The 22,396-nt window shown below is 33.3% G+C and overlaps 1 protein-coding gene across 6 annotated transcripts in view; it reads left to right on the forward strand.

Moving 5' to 3' along the window:
• Window positions 1-22,396, forward strand: part of TAFA2 (TAFA chemokine like family member 2) — a 551,862-nt gene that overhangs the window by 500,442 nt on the left and 29,024 nt on the right. For all 6 annotated transcript variants that reach the window (XR_012482540.1, XM_074269784.1, XM_074269783.1 and 3 more), the window contains 2 exons: window positions 13,454-13,606; window positions 14,778-14,902. Coding sequence is in view for 5 of the 6 variants with exons in the window: in XM_074269784.1 (XP_074125885.1) it covers window positions 13,454-13,606; window positions 14,778-14,902 (278 nt within the window). In the remaining variant the exon portion in view is untranslated. The remainder of the gene's footprint in view (window positions 1-13,453; window positions 13,607-14,777; window positions 14,903-22,396) is intronic.

The raw sequence follows: 22,396 nt of genomic DNA on the forward strand, positions 1-22,396 counted from the left end.
TATAGAGGGAGAAGAGAAAAGGATCCAGGACAGAGCCACAATTATGGGATTCTGGGCAAGTCACTTGACTTTTGGCTACATATAACCTTTCAGACCAGTGATCCTATTATGGATCCTCATCAAGGGCATCTTCTCCATGTGTTATTTTCTCCTTTTTCGAGATTTATGTTACAACCATACAGCCAAATAAATGCAAAATATATAAACAATAAATACAAATAAAATGCATGGGGAATGGGAATACTAACAGCTTGTTGGTCATTTACTTCTTCAGCTCCTTGTATAGATGAGGAAACTGAGGAGGGTTAAGTGACTCACCCAGAGTCACGTAATTAGTAAGGGTCTGAAATCACTGCACCACTTAGTAGTCAGGAGACCTGAGTTCAAATAGAGCCTCAGCTGCTTCTTAGTTTTTTTTTTTTTTTTTTTTTTCTTTTTTCTAATTCTGGATAAGCCCTTAGTTTCTGTCTGCCTCGGTTTCCTCAACTGTAATATGTGGTTGCTGTGAGGAACAAATGAGATGATATTAGTAATGTGATCAGCACAATGCTGTGGACATAGAAGGTGTTTAATAAGTATTCACTGTTGATTCTTTTCTATCAGACTTGTCTCAGAGAAAATAGGAATTTGGTGGTTATTTCTTATTCATTCTCATCTTATCAGTTACATCAAGCAGAGATCCTATCCTTTCTTTGATGTTTCTTTTGTCTTGATCATATCAATTAAAAATCTTTTAAAATAACCATTAGCATTTAAAAAATCTATAGTTTTTATTAGCCTATTCACTAAGTAGTACTAGTAAGTGAGGGTGGTTTAGCTATCAATCATTTCATGATTGAGCATGTCAGGGGAATTCATTCCCTTAGAATGAGCAGGGTTTTCTGCAACTCACTTCCTTTAGGGGTATGGCTTTTATTAGATCCAGCCCAGGATACCTTCTAAGGAAGGAAAATGGCTGTTCCCCCTCCCTTGGTCACAGAGTGAAATTATACTAGCTGTTAATATCCCTAAAGGGAATCATTTGGGAATATATTTGATCTTAAGTTATTTAGAACTTTTTCTCCCTCTTTTTTTCTTTGTTTTTAATGCCTTTATCCTCTTCACTCCCAGACCTAGCTCAGTTGGACAAAATATATCTCTTGAAAGGGAATCTATTGCCTACTTTCCTTCTTATCTTCTCTAAACACAATGCAAGGTTTAGGATTTCTTTTTGCCCAATTGGGTAGTATCCTGTGATAAAAGTTTAAACATAAAAGTAAATATTTAGGGAAAAGAACAATACTTCTTATTCCCAGCTGCTCTTTTCAAATAGCCTGAGGCTGGACAGACAGAACAGAAAGTTAAAGTGTGTAAATAACCCAGAGGATGTACAGCTCTTCCCCTGAATAGATGGAGGGGAGGGGAAGAATGTGTCACTGACTTGAATCACATTTGCTCTTCCCTGTTCAGACTTAATCCCATTCAAAATTCTCCCTCAGGTTGCTCATGACTACCCACTTAGGACCTTCATGCTGTGGTGGACCAGCAATTCTTGATGGCTCTGATCCTCTTATTATCCTTCTGCTACTTGTTCCGTCTTCTTGCTTTTACTTTCCACAAACTGAACACACAATAGACAATAATATTGGTTGAATGCAGGCACACATATGAGAATGAATGAACAAATCCATATCCCCTCATATTCTAAGGTATTTAATTTAATATCTCCTTGATATATCCTCATTTTAGGAATATATGCCTTTGTATTATGGACAAGTAGATAAGTGTTGTTAAGTTGTTTTTCATTTGTGTCTGACTCCTCTTGACCCCATTTGATGTTTTCTTGGCAAAAAATATTGAACTGGCTTGTTATTTTCTTCTCCAGCTCATCTTACAGAGGAGGAACTGAGGCAAATAGGGTTAAGTAGTTTGCTCAGGATCACATAACTAGTAAATGTCTAAGGCCAGATTTAAACTCAGGAAAGATGAGCACTTGGGGATGTGGAAGTATTATTCTTTCCCTTAAACATTTACTTTTATGTCTAAGCTTCTATCATAGGTTACAACCCTGTTGGGCAAACAGGATCTAAGCCCAGCATTCTATCCATTGCACTACTTAGCTGTTCAGGTGAGTATAGAGTTTATTCACAGGATTTGGCTTTCTGGATCATAATGTGGCATGTAGGAATACAGGGTTCCATTCAAAGCATGGAATTCCTTCCTTCTTCACAAGTGATTCCCCTTCATCAGGTGCTCTATTACACTCATAAAGGTATATCCTATAAAGTTTCAGTGGTACTTATTAGGTCATAACAATCACTTCAAGTTGAAATTTTGGTTTGCTATGCTTACCAGTAATACAGAACTCAGAGGTATCATTTCTACTCATCATCATTCAGAACATTGTTGGGGATTACTGAACACTTCTATTGATATTCTTCCTCCTACCTGCTACCCTCTGTGTTATCTGGTTTAGCAACATTATCTGACTGCATTTATCCCTCTCATCCTTTTGTAGTTTAAAGTCTCTTAATCAGATCAGGCAGTCTTTGGGCAAATGCATTCTTCCTTTCAATAGTTAGTCATACTCCATTTCTGGTCCAGAACCTTGATTCTTACATCCTATGTCATGACCCAAGAAACTAAATCCTGTGAACAAATAAATCCTCTTTTCCTCACTATAATACCCTCTAGAGCCACCTGCAGTGAGATGAACTGTTCTGATGGAATCATAGTATTTACAGTTGGAAAGGATAACAGAGATCAATCATTTAAACCAATTCCCTCATATTATAGGTTAGGAAACTGAGGGTCAGGGAATTTAATTGACTTTAGCAAGTAACCAAAGGTAAGAAACGTCCATAATTTGAGTCTTGTTTCTCAGACTTCAGATCTTATTCTCTTTCCATTATACAATGGTGTATTCCCTAGATTATGTTATTATGCTTTCTTATTTGAATGGCTCAATTCTCTTCTTTTAATGACCAGGAATCTCATAGAGGAGGTCTCCTACTATTCTGGGACTTCATGCATTCATCATAAAGTGATTGTCAAGAACCTCTGAAAGGCTATGTCATTTATAAAGAATCTATAATAAGGAATATTATAAGGTATCTAAGTCCCTTCCAGCTCTGAATTAATAAATCTATTAAGCATAAATCTTAACTTAATAAGATCTGATATGCAATTTAATACAAGATTGACTCCTACTATGCCCTAGGGTGGTCATCCTTGCCTTCCCTCCCACCACCTTTGTTGGGATCCCACTCTTGGCTGTCTTTTTGTTACTCAAAACATTCTCTCACCTGAACAGTTAATCAGCACTGAGAAATAAAGTTTATTTAGCCATCCCTAGATTAACTCTTGTTAAGTACCTTGAAATGCAACATAAAATTACACAAATACCTAAATGACATACTTCATTTTCTTAAAAGAAATGGAACTCCCTAAAAAATAATCATGTTTAGAGACCATATGCAAGTTGTTTGTGGAGTCCTATTTTTCTTGCTTTGATGTTTTACATGCTGCTTATACAGAGAATTAAAACGAGTTATACTTGCACTGTTCAAAGGCTTGTATCTGCAAGGTGACACAGATTTAAAGAATAAGTATATTTAGCCTATGGAGAAGACTCTGGGGGTCATGATAACTATCTCTAAGTATCTTAGAGTTGTCTTCTGGAAGAGAAATTGCACTTTCTCTGTTTAGCCCCAGAGGGCAGAACCAGTAGCAATAAATAGGTTAAAGTTGCAAAGCAGCAAGTTTAGAAATTCTTCCTAACAATTAGAGTTACCCAAAGGTGAATAGCTGACTGGAATTAGTGAGGTTTTTCTCTCTGGAGATATTCAAGTGTAGGCTGGTTGACCACTTTGGGGGAATTATGTAGAGAGAATTTTTAGGCATAGAGAGTGGTCTTTTTCAACTCAGAAATTCTGCCATCCTATAATGGATCCTATTTCACATTCTTCTTCCTGAGGTTTTATTTTTCATATTTATGGGGTCCATATACACATACATCATGGAAGTGGAATGAAATGAAGCAAGTTCTGTAACGTATGGGACAATATTGAGCAGATGTTTGTGGGAAGATGTGAAGATGATTTCATTCACACATATTTTATTTGTGCTAGGACTGACTACTATAGTTTGATTAATTTTGTTATCATAAATAAACTCAAAACAATATATATTTCCAAAGTCTTGAAACTCAACCCTCTTCAGGTATTTTGAAGTGTGTGAGAGTCATGATACATATTTTCTTTGAAAGAATTCAAAGAAATTCTCCAATTGTCACAGAAAAGTATTAATGCCATTAGTTGATGGACTAGTCTCTAAGCTAATCTACTGATCTGAACCTAGATCTTCTCATTTTAAAATGCAAGTCTTTTTCCCTAAATCATACTTCCTGTCATCCTATCATTCCAGGACTTCTCATTTGTTCAGCTTATTGATATATTGTCAATTTAACATGTTTGATATTAAATATTCCCAAATAAATTTACATATATTTCTTTTGGTCCAATTCTGAGAACTTATAAAAAATATTTATATCTCAATTCACGCTTCATGCTTCCAGCAAACATGTCCATGTCCAGCAAACAACAAAATGAGCAATGTTAGACTATTTATCTCCATTTATGCTGAATTTCTTAAATCTTGGGTTGGTTTGATCAAGGATTTGGACTTTCAGTTGTCAATTTGTGCTCCAGAAGGTTTCATTCATTTTGTTGGGTAGACAATCGAGATCAGGGTTTCTTAACCTTGTGTTCACAATCAATAGGTACATGAACCTGAATGGGGAAAAATCGTCTTTATTTCACTATATTTCTTTGCTTTTTAATACTGAGTATTTTATGCGTTTAAAATTTTTTCATAGGTGTCCATAGGCTTCATCAGGGGGAATCCATGATACATAAAAATCTCAAAAAAACCAAGTTTAAATGAATAAGAGATTCAGAGTATTCTTTTTCTATTCTTTTTTTTTATCACCCACAAAGCAGTGGAAGGAAGTCTTAGATATAAAATACCCAAGCTAAGTTCTTCACTCCTGGACTTTAAGGCTATATAAGTTGGGTAAGTGGCAATCTTTGGGGGGGGATATCTCATTTTCTTAAACTGAAAAATTGGAATATTACTCTTTAAACTTGTAGGATTATTGTGAGCTAGGCACTCCAAACTTTAATTACCTCAATCTTTCAATGAAACTTCAACCTCATTCATGGGAGGATATCTCATTGGGGCCGCAGATTTCAATTTTTAACACCTTTTCATCCTATATAACCTTGAACTATATCTTTCTGAAAATCTACCATAAAGGATTTATTCCATGTGCCTTTCCTCTAGTTTATTGAAGATTTAATTAATATTGGCATAGTTCTCACCATTTCAAGTGCTAGAAAAGGAACCCCAAAGGTCATCTAATCCACCCCCTTCTCTTTATAAGGAGAATTAAGTGATTTGCCTAAGATCATACAATCAGTGACAAAGTGCTTTGCTGTTGCTTTTTCTTGCTATATAATCAGCCCAGATTCCTTTTCAGTTAAATATGTTTTTGATGACTTCTTTTATGCTACATTTCTTAGATAAGGCATAGTTATTAATATGCCAAAAGCTATTTTAACCTAATATAATTCTTTCATTTCTAAATTTATTTTTTCAATTAATAAGTATTTATCTTCACTCCCATAGTGGGAAAAAGGAAAAAAAAATATCATCTGTAATCCCATTGCTTTTTTTGGTTCCCTATTATAATTTACTTCAAATTACCCTGATCATATAAATAAATAATCGTTTCCTGTTATATCATTATTTGTGCATATAGTATTTCCTCTTCATGGTTGTTTAACTTTCTGTTAAAATGAGTAGGTAATAACTTAATAAGCAATGAAGAATGTAACCTATTTACAGAGATATTTTCCTGGACACTCTGTTTAGTAAAAGGTTCATATCTTCATCCACTTTGGTACTTTTTTTTTATTGATGTAAAACAAACCTCTTCTGTACCATACCTTAATATTCAGTATCAATGAATTGCCATGACCAAAGAATATTCATTACTGGTTGGTATTTTCTGAAGAGGAGCCTCTGTGTATTTATTTAAACTGGTTATTTGGAGACAAATCCCAAGCTGCTATTAGAACATAGGGCCTATCAGAATTTATCTTTTATTGGTCTCTTTTTAAGAGCTTGTGGTCACTTCTTTGTTATAATTAGTCATTAATCTTCCATTTACATTGAATATTAAGTTTATTTATTTTTCCTGGGAGAAGAGTTACATTCTATGTTTTCACTGACATTTGGGAATATCCAATGTGGGATCTTCTTCTATGGATACAGATCTTCAATCAGTCTAATTTAGAATTAGTCTTGTAGAATTGCTGGGAGTACAGAGTTGATAATTAAGTTGTTCATGGAATTCTTGGACTCAAGTTTTTAAGTCTAAGGTTAGTACTCATTCACTATATCATACTACCTCTTGTTAAAGTACAAAATATGTAGAAATAAAAGGAACCGTATTGTATTGTATCAAATTAGACTCTTTGTTCTCTGATGAATTGAGGATTTTTAGCACTTTTGGGTGATTATTCTGATCATCAGTTTTCACTGTCTAGTATTGTAGATATATTTATAAAAAGGGGAGGAAATCATACTGGATGTATCTTATGCTCAAGGTAATAATGATAATAATAATAGCTGGCATTATTATAGCATTTATTACATGCCTGGCACTATTGAAGAGCTTTAGAATTAGTTTATTATTTGATCCCCTCACCAGCTCTAGGTGTTATTATTACCTCTATTTTATAGATAAAGTGAGAGAAATAGAGGTTAAATGACTTGCCCAGGTTCACAGAACTAGTTAAGGGTCTGAAGTCAAATTTGAACTCATCTTCTTAAGTAGAGGCCAAGAGGTCTATGTACTGTATCACCTAGCTGACCATTTTATAGATGTTTTTTCTTTAAATTCCTAACAATAAGAGGATCTCTAATAATTTGTTTCATTTTCCTAAAAGTATTATACAAATAAGTTGCAATTGAGAGTTTTGGTTAAAATCTTTTCCAGTAAAAATGGTGGGATATTAGAGGATTTTATCATACATTCTTTAGTGACATATTTCCATTCCTTGGGGTTCTATGTTTCTCTATGAAAATATCAAAATGGTTCAAGTAGTTGTCTTTGGAAGACTGACAGTGACATTTGTTATTTTTGTTCCTGATTTGATTTCATACATCACTCTATTCTTAAGGAATATAAATAACCATTTTTATTTTTTTATAACAATTACAATAACTTGTAATAATTTATTGCTTATACAAAAGCCTACAATTTTCTCTTTTTATGAACAAAAGTGAGAAATTAGCTGCCTTAAATATTTATTTTCAGCACTTTCCCCTTCCCCCTTCTGCAAAATGATTTACAGCCACCTAAATTCACTAACTAGCTTGCATTTCAGATGCTTCTTGGTGCATGTAGATGATGTTTTATTTTTACTTGGAAAGTATAATACAGATTCTCTCGAGAGCTAGTCAAGCTGGGTAAATAGAAGTGTATGGAGACAAACAAAATTTCAAAATCAATGAGACAAATCAGAATACAAATCAGTGCTGAAATTGAATGAAGAGGAAACTGAGTAGGAACAAATTTACAATCCAGTGTTAAATTTATTCTCCAACACAGCTCAGCTGTCAAGTCTTATTTCTTTTTACTTGAATATCATGTCAACACAATTAAGTGAGTATGTTTTAAACTGTAAAATGGACATGTTTTTTTTTTTTGAACAGCTGCACATAGAATGCATTATATTATGAACATCTTGCATATTCATTGTATATTTTAGGATCATAGAATCATAGACTGTTTGAGATATAAGATTCCTTAGAGATGTTCTAGTCAGAGAGATTATTGTTAAAGTGAAAGCCTCCAAGGATAGCAGAGAGTCTTAAATGTCAGGCTGAGAGATTTGTATTAATTAATTAATTAATTTTGTTCATGAGGCACTAGGGACTTACTAAAACTTCTGAGTAGAGAGAGTTGCAGGGTCAGGCTAGTGCCTTAGGACAACTATTTTGACAACAGTTAGCAGAAACTAGAATGTTGATTAGAAGAATATTACAGTAATGCAAGTAAGAATTGATATATTCTTGAACTAGGATGGTGACTGCATAAGTAAAGAGGTGTTGGATTTGAGAGATATTATATAAATAGAATTCAGTGGATTTGGAAACTTTGGATATGAGGGATGAGAGAGAGGGATGAACTAAGAATGATCCTGGGGTAATTAACTTTGGTGAGTGGCAGGGGGTGAGGTGTATACATTCAACAGCAATTAATATGTTTAGAGGTTTAGAAGGAAAACGAATTTTATTTTGGACATGTTGAATCTGACATGTTAAAGGAACAGGCAGCTTACAATGTGGCTCTGGAATTCTGACAAGAAACTCTACTTGAATATAAAGATCTGCACTGATACAATAATTAAATTCTTGGGAATGGTTGGTGTTCCCAGGGAAGAGATATAAATAGCAAAGAAGAACTAGGATATAGCAGCAGAGGCACATATTTCTATAGTGATTCCAGAAATCTGACATTTTTCCCTTTTCCATATTCCCTGGAATTGTAGATTTAGAGGTAGAAAGAGTAAAAGATTTTGCATAGAAATCATCTCAGGCAATCTAGTTCATTTTATAGATTAGGTAATTGAAGTCCCTGAGAGAAGTAATTTGTCCCAGATTATATTGAGTGATCCCCCAAATTCAGAGGTCTTTGTTCTATTCACAGCTCAATATTCTAGGCATCCACACTTTCACCGTGCCTACCAAACATGGCATTTTGTCTCATGTCTCTGTGCTATTGGAGAAACACTTCCCATCTCGTCTCTCTTGTCTGGATTCATTTTCTTCTCTCTCCTATTTCTTCTTCTGTTAAGAGCTCTCTCAATTTACAAATTGTATTCTATTTGCTTTTCTTTGTACATATTTAACCCTTTCTCCTCTCCCCAATCCAGTAGAATTTAAACTCCCTACAGTTAGGAGGCACACAGCAGGTCCCTAAGATTGCCTGCTGAAAAGTGATTTCAGAGAAGTCTGGAGAGACTTACATGAACTGATGCTAAGTGAAATGAGTAGAACTAAGAGAATATTTTATGCAGCAACAAGATTATGTGATGATCAATTCTGATAGACTTAAGATTATTTTTTTTCAATGAAGGGATTCTAATAGATTTATGATGGAGAGATCCCTTTGCATCCAGAGAGAGGACTATGGGAACTGAATGTCGATCACAACATAGTATTTTCATTCCTTTGTTGTTGTTGCTTGCTTGCATGTTTTTTTTTTTTTCTTTCTCATTTTTTTCACTTTTGATCTGATTTTTCTTCTACAGCATGATAATTGTGGAAATATGTTTAAAAGAATTGCACATATTTGACCTATGTTGCATTACTTGCTGTCTAAGGGAAGGGGAAGTGGGGAAGGAGAAAAATTTGGAACATGAGGTTTTGCAAGGATGAATGCCGAACAGTATCTTTGCATATACTTTGAAAAATAAAAAGCTATTAGTATAGAAAAATATTTGTTGAATTAAAATGATTAATGCTATATTGCATAATATAGAAACATAGGACATTAGATTTTGAATTATACAATGACTTAAAGATCACTCATTTTGTGAAGAAATTGATGTTTGTGACTTAGCTATAATCATAAAATACTACCAGGGTAGCATTTGAACCCCAGTTTTTCTGATTCAAAATCCAGGGACCTATGCACCAAACGAGGCTATCTCCACCATAATAATGTATTATACTTTACTAGTGTAAATCTAGGATTATGTTCATAGACTAGTGGATTTTTCTACTGATAATAAGTTGTGGAACATGGATTTGATTCCACATTTAAAATAATACTACAAAATATTAAATAAAATAAATCTAAAAAATAATAAACAATTAAATAACAATGCAAAATTTAAAATGGCACTTCCCCTTTCCCCCCATATGATTGGTTGTTCTAGATGAAAGCGGAATATAGAATCATAGATTTAAGAGCTGGGAAGGACCTTATATGTTAGGTAGTGCAACTTTTTTACTTTACATGTTAGGAAGCCAACAACAAAGAGATTAAGAGGACTTACTCAAGTAATACAAGTTTGTCAAGATTCCAGATCTTCTTTTGCCTTACTAGAACTTTTTCTTCTATTTTACTCCAAAGTCTTGGTGTGAAAAAATCTATTCAGAGGGTTTAAAAAAATTTTAAACCCTCCTAATATGAAATGACCAATAAACTTTAAGAAAAAAAATTTCTTCTGGGTTTTAATTTCAATAGATATTTTATTAAACTAATTAATGAGCTCTTTTTAAAAAATATGAATGTTCTATTTCTATATGTTCAAAAAGACTTATTCACATCAAGCTTTCATGAATCAAAAGCACATTACAAATAATTAGCTATGAACTTGAAGAAATTGATCAAGTCCAAGTAATGAACTTAGTTTTTAAATATTCATAATTTCTCTGACAAAGTCTTTATTTAAGCTTTTATTTTCAAAAACATATGCATAGATAATTTCCAAGATTCTCCCTTGCAAAATCTTATGTTCCATTTTTTTTTCTTTCCCTTTCCCTCTCTCCCCCTGGCAAGGAATCTAATATATGTTAAACATGTGCAATTCTTCTATACATAGTTCCACAATTATCATGCTGCACAAGAAAAATGGAAAAAAAATGAGAAATAAAACAAGATGCAAGCAAACAACAATAAAAAAGTGAAAATACTATGTTGTGATCCTCACTCAATACCCACAGTACTCTCTCTGGGTGTAGATGACTCTCTTCATCATAAGAACATTGGAACTGGTCTGAACTACCTCACTATTGAAAAGCGCATGTCCATGAGAACTGATTATTGCATGACCTTGCTGTTGCCATGTATAATGATCTCCTGGTCCTACTCACTTCACTTAGAATCAGTTCATGTAAGTTTCTCCAGACCTCTTTGAAATCATCCTGTTGATCATTTCTTATAGAACAATAATATTCTATAGCATTCGTATACCATAACTTATTCAACCATTTTTCAACTGATAGGCATCCACTCAGTTTCCAGTTTCTTAACACTATAAAAGGGCTGCTATAAACATTTTTTGCACATGTGGGTCCTTTTCTCTTTTTTATGATCTCTTTGGGATACAGACCCAATAAAGACCTAGTGACATGGTTTTTAGACCTTACTTCCAGAACCAATTATATTGTTTCCCAAAATGTTTTATTTAAGAACTTAAAGTCCTGCTTGAAAAGACAGCCAATTAAGGTTGTAGCGGGATCAAATTTTGTATCCTTATTTTATGGGAATTTAACCAAAAAAAATGTCTCAGACATTTGTTTACGTACAGAGTCAGCAGCACTTTGCATTGTGATTCTGAATCTTTTGGAGCAAAGATTTGCAACCTGGGATTTTGACTTGAATAAAATTTATTTTTTTCTCATTTAAATCTTCTTCAGGGGATTTTGTATTATTTTGATATGACTCTAACTGTTCATCTGTGAATCCTATTTTGTTTATTTGGAAGATGGAAGGTCCTACTATTAAATGGTTAACTCATATTCTCTGTCTCACCTATATGTATAAGGAAATTTTGAACTTCCTACCTTCTAACATTTTAAAGCAAAACTACTGGATTTCATTTTAGCTTCCTGCTTTATTAACTATTACATAAATACCTACCACATGCTGAGGAGTTTAGCTTTTGTTTTTTATGATTTCATTTGTCTTTATTCTCAGTCTATGTAACTACATAAGGCATAAATTATTTTCCCCTGACTTCATCAAATTCCAAATTTCCTAGACAAACTTGAGAACTGTATTCTCTTCTTCCTCCTCCTCCTCCTCCTTCTCCTCCTCCTCCTTCTCCTCCTCCTCCTTCTCCTCCTCCTTCTCTTCCTCCTCCTCCTAGAATTCTGCTGTGAATTAAGTTTCCCCAAGCTTAATGCTGAAAAGTAGATAGTGTGAATAATATTTTTATCATCTTAAAGATGGGGCAGGTTAGGCTTGAAGGCATAAAGTCACTTTAATGTCAAAGGGACGCCTGCCTATCAATCAATAGTAAACATTTATTAAGTTCATATTATGTGCTAGGCACTGTACTAAGTGCTGGAAATACAAGTTTGAAAAAGATTATTTCTGCTTTCAAAGAGCTTACAGTCTAATAGAGAAAAGTAATACACAAAAGTAAACTGAAAAAGGGGAGGAAATTGGGAAGTTTCCAGACTAGGGCATGATTAATAAGTCAAAGAAATTCAAAATGAGTGCAGCCAGGTGGAAATGAGGAATCTGAGGAGATATGTGGATGATGATTAAAAAAAAAACCTATCAAAAATAGTTTGGTTTTATATATATATATATATATATATATATATATATATATATATATATATATATATATATATAATTTTTTTTTCTGAAGCAGTTGGGGTTTGCTGGGTAGTTTTTTGCCCAGGTTCACACAGCTAGGGAGTGATAAGTGTCTGAGGATAGATTTGAATTCAGGTCCTCCTCCTGACTTCAGGTGTTCTATCTTTAAACATTTTTAACATTCTCCTGTTTATTTTGGTACCCTCCACAAATGAAAACCCTTATTGAGTATTGCTTTGATCAGGTCAGCTGGATTGGGAAGTGTGGGCAGTAAATGATTTCCCATATATAGTCTCTAGTCATTTCCTTCTTTTACAAGTATATATGCAGAGGGACAGACATGGAAAGTTGGTACAAATGCAAAATGTACTTAGAACCTTTTAAAAATAGCCTTCGCTATGATAAAGACATAAAATCTCCAGATTGTCTATTTATTGAGTAGCTTATCTTTAGAAAAAATATTAATGGACCATTGGTTTTCAGAACCATATGCGTGTGTGTGTGTGTGTGTGTGTGCATGTGTGTGTATGTAAGAGGAGACACACACACAGACAGAGATAGAGACAGAAATAGAGATAGAGACAGAGAGAGAGAGAAAAAAGAGAAGAGAGAATATCCTTGGCTTTTTCATTTCATGTCTTCTTTCAAAGGAGAGTTACTTTTGAGAAGTGATGAAAAAAATTGTGGCACTGAAGGAAAATAATATGTTGATTTTCGAGTTGAACAGAAAGGTGGAAAAAAAGTTACCCATGATTATTATACAAGTACATACATTTTTGATGATCATTTACAATGCTTCTATATTTCAGATTGCTGGAATTGTTCACTAGACTGTCTCCATTAATTCCTTTTGCTTCACCAAGTATTTACTGATGGAGCTAGTACTACTACATTTAGAAAAGAAATCAAATTTGCATTAGCAAGTTAGCATCATTGTGATTCTAGTTTCATGCATGACCAATTCCATATAGAGCTGTAGTTAATGTATTTCTAATTAGAAGGAGGGACATGGTAAGTTGCTTTGACATGCCATCTTCTTTTTCTCTTTTTGTGTTGTTTGCACAGCTCACCATGTTAAAACTGGAACCTGTGAGGTGGTGGCACTCCATAGATGTTGTAATAAGAACAAGATAGAAGAAAGGTCACAGACGGTCAAGTGCTCATGCTTCCCAGGACAGGTGGCAGGTACCACGAGAGCTGCTCCTTCTTGTGTTGATGGTGCGATTTCTTCAATTATTTTATTAAATTTCTACAATTTTTTCCAGAATGCTACCAAATATTCTGGTGGTTTACAATAAAAAAGGCTTTCAAAGGAATGGGAATGTGGTCAAAAACAAGGGTTAGGGAGGGGAAAAAACTCTGTGCTCTGGGACAAGACTTATAATAAGAACTTTTTAATTCCTCAGAAACCAATTTTACAAATAAATATTCAAGTCCTTGATAGTCATTTTTATTTTATTGATTGATTGATTTTATTTATTTAAGTGATATTCTGATATATTTTGCTCAGCAGTGCACATGCTCTTTATTTTGATTGGCATTTTGTTGAAATCCAGACAGGAAAGAAGGTTAAAAAATGGGAAGGACGAAATGAAATTAATGATTTGATATTACTCCACTAAAATAATTAAATGTAAGAGATTCTTTTAAGAATTTAAATAACAGGGGTAGAGAGGTGGCACAGTGGATAGAACACCAGCCCTGAAGTCAGGAAGACTTGAGTTCAAATCTGATTTCAGACATTTAACACTTCCTAGCGTGTGACTGTGAGCAAGTCACTTATTCCCAATTGCTTCCCTCCAAAAAAAGAAAAATAATAATAATTAGATAATAGAGTCTTTCATTGTCAATAAATTTCACCTTATTAATTTATTAGGAGACAAGTCAATATCTTTTCTAAGCAAAACTCTTATCTAATAACTGAGTAAAATCTTAGATATGTTTGTCATTTTCAAATAAGCAATTTTAATGTCATGTTATGTAGAATTTAAACACTTATATAAGTATTTTTCATATTATACGATGCTGTTTTTGCCTATAGTATAAGTTTAATGTTACAACACCTCAGAATTTCAATTTGTTTATAGAGAATTCTGTATTCATTTTAAAATGGAAATCTTGCTTCTAGTCAGAGTGACATTTAGAAGATTGTAAACTATATAAAGAAATAAATTTGGTAAGCAAATCTAGGAGCATATCATGCAGATCCTTTTGGCTAAAGTTAAGGTACTTCCTTCAAAATCCAGAATATCAACTGAAGAATGAAATCATGCTTTTTTTCATTTCCTTTACTCTTCTTCATTCCCATTCCATGTAGACTTGCCACAGAACTACAAACAATAATGAACAGGGAAGAAAATAGTAACTTGATTTTTTCCCCTCTCTGAAGCTTCAATAGTGGAGCAGAAATGGTGGTGTCACATGCAGCCATGTCTTGAAGGAGAGGAATGTAAAGTTCTTCCAGACCGGAAAGGATGGAGTTGTTCCTCGGGAAATAAAGTGAAGACAACGAGGGTAGGTACAAGTCTAGTCCTGGTATATAATATGATATATAATTTGGCTAATAAAACATGAAGTAGATATAATCAGATCCAAGTGTCATTTTTAGGAAGGAATTTTGTTCTAGAATTATACTTATTAGTTGGTCCTAGAAAGGTAAATATCAGCTACAGAACTATTTGGCAAATGGCAACTTTTCCTTCAGAAGCAATGATACAAAACTGGGCTAGGTACTTGAGGCTATTTTTGCACCAGGAAGATCTGGGAATCAGTCCTGCCTTTGATTCACTCTAGATGGATGAATACTAAACCTTTTAGTGTTGCAGGAAATGCTATACGATGAGAAGTTGCAGATGAGTTGCAAATCTGCCTCAGTGGAAGGAGTTTCCATATTGTAATTCTCTGGGTCAACAAAATCATCTGTCTGTATGGAAAATAAAATCCTTTATGTCATGAGAGACTGATGATTAGAAAGAAACCTGTTAACCTCTCCTGGAAAGGTAAACCTATATCCTTGTCCTTCCAAGATAGATTAAATTGAATACCACAAAATTTGTTCTGGCTATGTCTGAGATATTAAAAAACCAAGGCTCCCCCCATGTGACTATTTGGATTATCTGGATCTTCTAGTTAAATTTTTCCTAATAATGGAGGTGGTTAAATGCTGAAATAGATTCTTAAGGGAGGTGGGGATGTTGAGATCAGTAAAAATATAAATTCTCTTTGGATAACAATCTTTTTAAGCTTATGCAAAGAAGCACCCATGACAAATAATGATTAATAATTAATCTAACCTCGTCATCTGAGAGTTGAGTTTCATAAACCCGAATGTCAAAATCCTGACAATGTATTGTATGCTGAAGGATGAGAAAATTTGAATTCTGCTTTCTTGCTGATGAAATTTTTAATGTCCAATGAGCATCTAAAACCTGGATTCTTAACTACAACTCGTGTGTGTGTGTGTGTGTGTGTGTGTGTGTGTGTGTGTGTGTGTGTGTGTGTGTGTAAGCTAGTGGTGGTGAAGTCTATGAACCCAATCTCAGAATAAAGTATTTACATACATAAAATAAAATATATAGTATTATAAAGGAAATTATATTGAAATAACGATGCAATGATTCTTTTCCAATCCAAGTTCACAGATCCCTTGAAAGCTATCCATGAACCCTCTGCCTTCTGTGAAACCTAGATTTAAAATAATCTACATTAAAGAGTATACTTACTTAGAAGTTGAGTAGAATCAAAATGTTTGATAAAAGTCACATGGTTATAAAAATGTTAATTTTTTAATTGGATTAAGTGAGATGAAAAAAGGCAAAATGAAACCCAAACTAAAATAAAATCTCTACAACAACTGGAGGCTGGCAAAGTTGCAGTAATTTTTGAAAAGGTGATACCTTGTGATAAATTAACTTGCCTTTCCAAGTCCTAGCTAGTACTATGATTCCATCTATCCTAATGATTAGTTATTGCATATGCTACCTAAAGTCAAATTGAAGGGTTAACAAGTATAATCAAATTAACATTCTGTCAAAGTAGTCTTGACTCTGTGACCTATTGGCTAAAAGCCAACAAATCTTTCTAAAACTCATGCAATGTCCCTCATCCATGGAAATACAGTCAATTAAATAGAATAACTGTATCACCCACTAAGAAAATACTGTATTTGGCAATTATTGATTTACTTTAAAATATTCTGATAATGCTAGATTATGTATGATAAACTATGTTAGTATGATGAACTGTATTAGTATGATAAAATATATTAAGAATATTGAAATTTCTCATTTTCTCAACAGTTAAATTTTAGTTCAAAAGATAATTTTTAGAAATTCACCCCACCTCTTCCATTAAGATTCAGAACAAAACAAAAACACTTCTATACTTATCTCTGAATATTAAACCTTTGTTTACTGGTTTGGTTAGAAGTAGGCTATTTCTATAGAATGTTGATAATGAAATTAATTTATATTAATTAGCATTCCTTTTTCATTAAATGTACTAGGGATAACACAACTTTTCAAAGTGCTATTGAGATAAAACAGACAGCTTTAAAAAGATCTTTAGATTTGTTCTAGAATTATTATAATTGTTTGACCTTAATTCTCATAGTAAATTGCCTTTGAAATGAGTCTATTGTTGTCAATCTTTTAGTCTCAAAGGACATGTCCTGTCCCCATTTCTCAAATAGTTGATAACTTAATGAAGGAAGAAGCTTGAAAGATTGAGGGCATAGGTGCAGAGGGGCTCAGCCCACTTATTTCATTCTGACATGCCTAAGTCACAGTCAGGGTTGATACTCTGAACACGAGCATGTTGGATGTAACTCATTATCTTTCCTCTTCTCCTTTTATCACTGAAATCTGCCTGGTCTTCTAACTTGAAAAAGAAAGAAAAGTTCATTTACGATTAGAAAACAGATGATGTGAATGAAACATTATTAAGAAAAAGCAAAGAATGCTACTATCATTTTTTAAAATTATTATCCCTAAAACAAAAAAAAAAAAAACAAACATTGTTGGTGTAGAAATATGGTTATTTTATATTGAAAGGAGACAATGGTTAGAAAAGAAAGATTTCCTAGTAAATTAGGAAAATTCCTTTGAAACTAGTTGGGAGGAAAAGTTTTCAGAAATGGAAGGCCATTGTTGGAAAAGGACAAAAATGGTATTTGAATCCCTAGAACTCTGGGTATTTATTGTCAAGATGATAGTACAGTTGGACAGAAATAGAATTTCAAGAACATATTAGTGGTGAAAACTTCACAAAGAAAAAAATCTTATCGTTTTTATTGTCATTTTTTTCCTGTGCTTTTTCCATATAAGGTAGCTGTCTTGGTGATGGTAAGAAATAGCAAGCAGATATTGTATGGCAGGGGTCCAGCTGCAAATAAAAATGACTGGAAGTTAAGCATGAATGAATTACAAAGTGGTAGAATAGCTGTTCTCCGCCAAAAAAGCAGCTGTTTCTTGAGCAAGATATGCAGGCCTTATGGGATGATGTCTATTGGAAAAATGGCATGAGAAATTATTAAAATTTGGAATAATGTATGCACTCTCTGGACTATAATTGTACATCTCCAGTCTGGAGATTTCCAATGGACTTAATGTTCAAGAAATGTAGTTGGCCAAAAAAGGGAGCAGCTGAGCTAAGTTGGCTTTTAGCAAAGGCCAGCAGTACCCTTCTGGTACTGAACATTTAGAGTATAAGGGAATAGGCCATGCTGATTGTACTATGTGTGCTAATCATATCCTCTCTTTTGCTCCATGCTGGATGCAAAAGAAAGCTTCTTCTTCCTGACTTTTCTGTCTCTGCCTCTCTCTCTCCCTCCTTTTCCCTTCCCTTTCTCTTTCCCTCCCTCCCTCCCCCTCTCCCTGCCCCCCAGTCCTTTCCTTTTTCCTTTATCTCTCTCTTTGGGATTTCTTCTCTCTCTTCTTCCTCTTCCTTTTCTTTCATTCTATTCCATTATGAAAACAAAAAGGCAAAATAAATGTAAATGGGAAAAAAAAAAGCTTTGTGAGACATTTTTGTTTCCTAATACATAATCTTCCTAAATGTTTAGTTGCTAAATAATACTATTGGAATCCTTATAATTTGTAAAATATATTCCTCTTTTCATGTAACTGAAAATTTGGAGCTGGAAGCTGTAACTATTTACCTTCTTATTCCACCATTAAGAAACTACTAATGTTTTTTGTTTGTTTGTTTTGTTTTTGCTTTTTTAAGAAGAATGAAAAAGTAATTAAAAGCTTTCTGGCTTCTTATATTCCAAGATAAATAATGAAGAACTTTAAAAAATCATTAATAAAATAATACTTTTCTGCTAGTGTGAAAGAGCATGTAATTATATGCTAATTATATTATATAAAAGTAACAAGGGGAAAAGGTGCTATAAAACTTGTAAACCTTGAGAGGATTATTTTCTTAATCTTAATGTTGAAAAGAATCATAAGAAAAATCAGACCTATACTTACATCTTTTAATGTTAAGAAAGTTCTTTTTTTTTTGGTAGAATATCTGTTGAAGAAGCCACGACACATTCTGCCTTTATAATTCAGTATTTTATGTCATTTCAGAAGGACACCAAATTCCATGTTGGTTAGGCTCACTTAGGTTAATTCAGTCTCTTTTAAATCTGAAGAAAGAGCATTTGGCTCTCTCCTATTCAGGAACGAATGTTTTCATTTTGTATAGTTTTAGATTTCCTTCAACCATTGTATCTCCCAAGTGAACTGATTCTATTATCCTTAACAAGAAGTTTCTTAGTTGGTTTCTTTTATAAAATACAATCTTTTGCTTTTTTTCCTCATTGAACTTTCAGATCTCTACAGCAGGGAACTCTCTAATCCCCCAAAGTTCTTGTATAAAAATAATGATTTTCATAGAGAGGAAAAAAAATTCCACAAAAATCAGGTTACTTTCATTTTTATTTTACTCCCAATAAATGAATGAGAATCAATATCTAAGATGAATTAAAGCCTCTCTTCTATATAGAAAACTGTTCCAAAATATTGCCATCTCTACAATGCAGGAACTATAAGCATTGCATAGTCAGATATAATTTTACATTCTTTACAGGTAAACAGTGTTTATGAAAAATGAAAATTTATCTCATTTCCCATCAGTTCCTTCTGCAACATTATTTTTCCTTTACAAAACCAGGCCATTATAATCACAGCATCTTCTTATTCAATGACCTCTTCCTCTTTTAAAGTCGCTCCCATTAAGGCTCAGCTTAGTTGCCTCCTCCTGTATGAAACAAGCCCCTTTAAATTCCTTCCTCAGCACCTCTCCCTCCAGTTGTTAGTGATGAAATTTATTTTGTGTTCACTTGAGTGTCTCCATGTTATATCCCTTGAATAGAAAGGAAATTCCTTGAGGAAAGGGACAATTTTGTTATTGTCCTATTTTTAGTGACTAACACAGCATCTTGCATATATATATATGTACATGCATATATATGTATATATATATATGTCTACTAAATTCTTGCAATATTGTTTTTTAAAGTTCCTATTGTGCACATATATCAATGCTATATGCTGTTTAGATAATAAAATATAGATAAGAAGCTGCTTTACCTTCCTTGAGCTCACAATATAAGAAAAATAAGATATAAATAGATAGCACTATAGCATAAAATGCTATATTTATATATAAAATAATATAGTATAAAATATAGTATTATCAAAGTTTAAAAAGGTTTAGGTTTAAATATAAATTAGGTTTAAAAGGCAAGATTATTACCAAGAGATTAAAGATGGTGCTATATCAGGGGTGAGGGTGTGTGAGGGTGTGGTCTTTGGGTTGGGCTTTTTTTTTAAGACTGGGTCTTCCTATCTCATCCAAGTTATAAATGCAAGGACCACTTTCATAGCTCATTGACACTTGATTGGTCATAAGAGCTTTGACCCACTCCACTTCTGATCTATGCTAGTTTGCTTCTCCTAAGGCAACCTAGTGACTAATCCCTTTCCATCACCATATTAATTCATTAGTTAATACAGAGCAGCTTAGCTGCAGGTCAGAACTCTCAAACTCAAGAGATCTACCAGCATTAGCTTTCTTGGTAGTAGAAATTACAAACATGAAACAACTTGTCTGGTTTGGGTTGGGTTTCAAAGATTGGTCAAGAATTCAGCAGTGGGGATATCTGTAAAGGACCTTAAAGATAATTTCCCCCATATCCCCACCGGCATTTCATAGCTCTCAATGATATTTATTTATTTTTTTAATTTTTGTAAAATTACAACTGGGTAACAAAAGATGAATTTATAGTTAGCAAGGCAGTCTCCTACATCTCTAATACTTTTAGGCTTATGTCCTCACAACAATTCTGTATGATTATACAAGTATTATCGCTTCCATTTTATAGATAGGGAAATTAAGACTGAGCAAAGAATGTGAATCCTGATTTCTCTTCACACCCTTTACATTGTCTCATGATATAGTAAAGGTGATAAATTTCTCTTTTCTAATCCAGGGTGACCTTGAAATCCCTGAGTTGTCTTTATGTATTCATTGTAAAACAGAGATGCAGTAATATCTTATAGTTGCTTTGTGGATATAAATTGTTAGCCTTCCCCATTCATACTTTCTCCTATATCAGTTGTTACCTCCTCTGATAACAGGATTCAGGTGCCATTAGGGAGGCTCTTAGTATGACCTTCAGAAAAGTTGTTGTTTCCTTGCACCTACCTCCTAGGTTCATTGTGAAAATTAAATGTGATATTTGTCAAGTGTTATCACAGTGCCTGTCACAAAATAGACATTCCATAATGCTAGCTATTATTACTATTATTATTAGCATAGGTGAGGGGGGGAAGACATAGAAAGGGAAAAGGAAAGAAAAAAGAATGAAATGAAAAAATAAAAGAAAATGAAGAAAGGATTGAGAGAAAATGAAGAAAGGATTGATTCACTTGCCACAACATGAGCTCAGTTTTCTGTTCTTATGTTAATTGCCACATTAAATCTTTTTCAACTATGGTTGTTCATTGTATATGACTTCCCAATTAGAATCTTTTCTTCTCTCTAAAAAATCTAGTATAGTATCTATGCAGATAGATACACTAATATGCCTAGCACAGGGCTTAGAATCTGGATTTAGACTGGAGTCTGGATCATCCCTTATTCAACATATGAATTTACAGCAAGTCATTTCATTTCTTCAACTATAAAATGAAGGGATTAATTTAAATGACTTATTAGATTTTTCTTAGGTGTAGCATTATGTAATTCTATGAATAATTTCATTCCTACTTCAACATCCATCTTTTTAAAAGGCCCTATTTCCCTTTGTTCTCTTGGCCTTTTTTCCAACTGAATACAAAATTGAAACCCAATTAATTAGGCCAGAATATGTTGACATTCTTTAGAGACTTTGAACTCTGATGTTTTCATATGGTCTACTCTTCAGTGGAAATAATTGTTAAGGCTATATACAAGGCAACAAAATATGGAGTAAAAGACCATTATATTGAATACAGACTTTCTGATTTTAATTTTACGTATCCTCATGAACTTAGAAAATAAGACAAGCAAAATCTGGTAAAGATGAACTTTATGAAAAATAAAATTAATAGTGAACAACTTTAGGTTAATTTATACTAAAGTTCCTTTAACTCAGTGTAATCATAATTATAATATAGAATGCATATTTTTAAAATGTCATCAGTTGTTTATATTAGTAATTTTATCACTAAATCACAATGAGGAGACTTCAATAATCATTTGCAATCTCCTCATTTTAAGGGTAAAGATACTTAAGCAAATGATTTATCAAAGGCTTCACAAGTAATAAATATCCGCTTTAGGGCTTGAATATTAACATTGACACATAAACCAGTATTATTTCCACTCTACCATCTTGTCTCTTTATTGTCGTAAATATGGATGGAACTTTTGAATGTAAGAAAATCCATATTATAGCTAAGTTTTAGAATATGGAATGAGGAGGCTATTTTTGATAAAAGTGATCTGGGAAAAAAAAAATTGGAAATAAGCCAA

The sequence above is a fragment of the Sminthopsis crassicaudata genome, chromosome 5 (genome assembly GCF_048593235.1).
Source record: "Sminthopsis crassicaudata isolate SCR6 chromosome 5, ASM4859323v1, whole genome shotgun sequence".
Classification (NCBI taxonomy): Eukaryota; Metazoa; Chordata; class Mammalia; order Dasyuromorphia; family Dasyuridae; genus Sminthopsis; species Sminthopsis crassicaudata.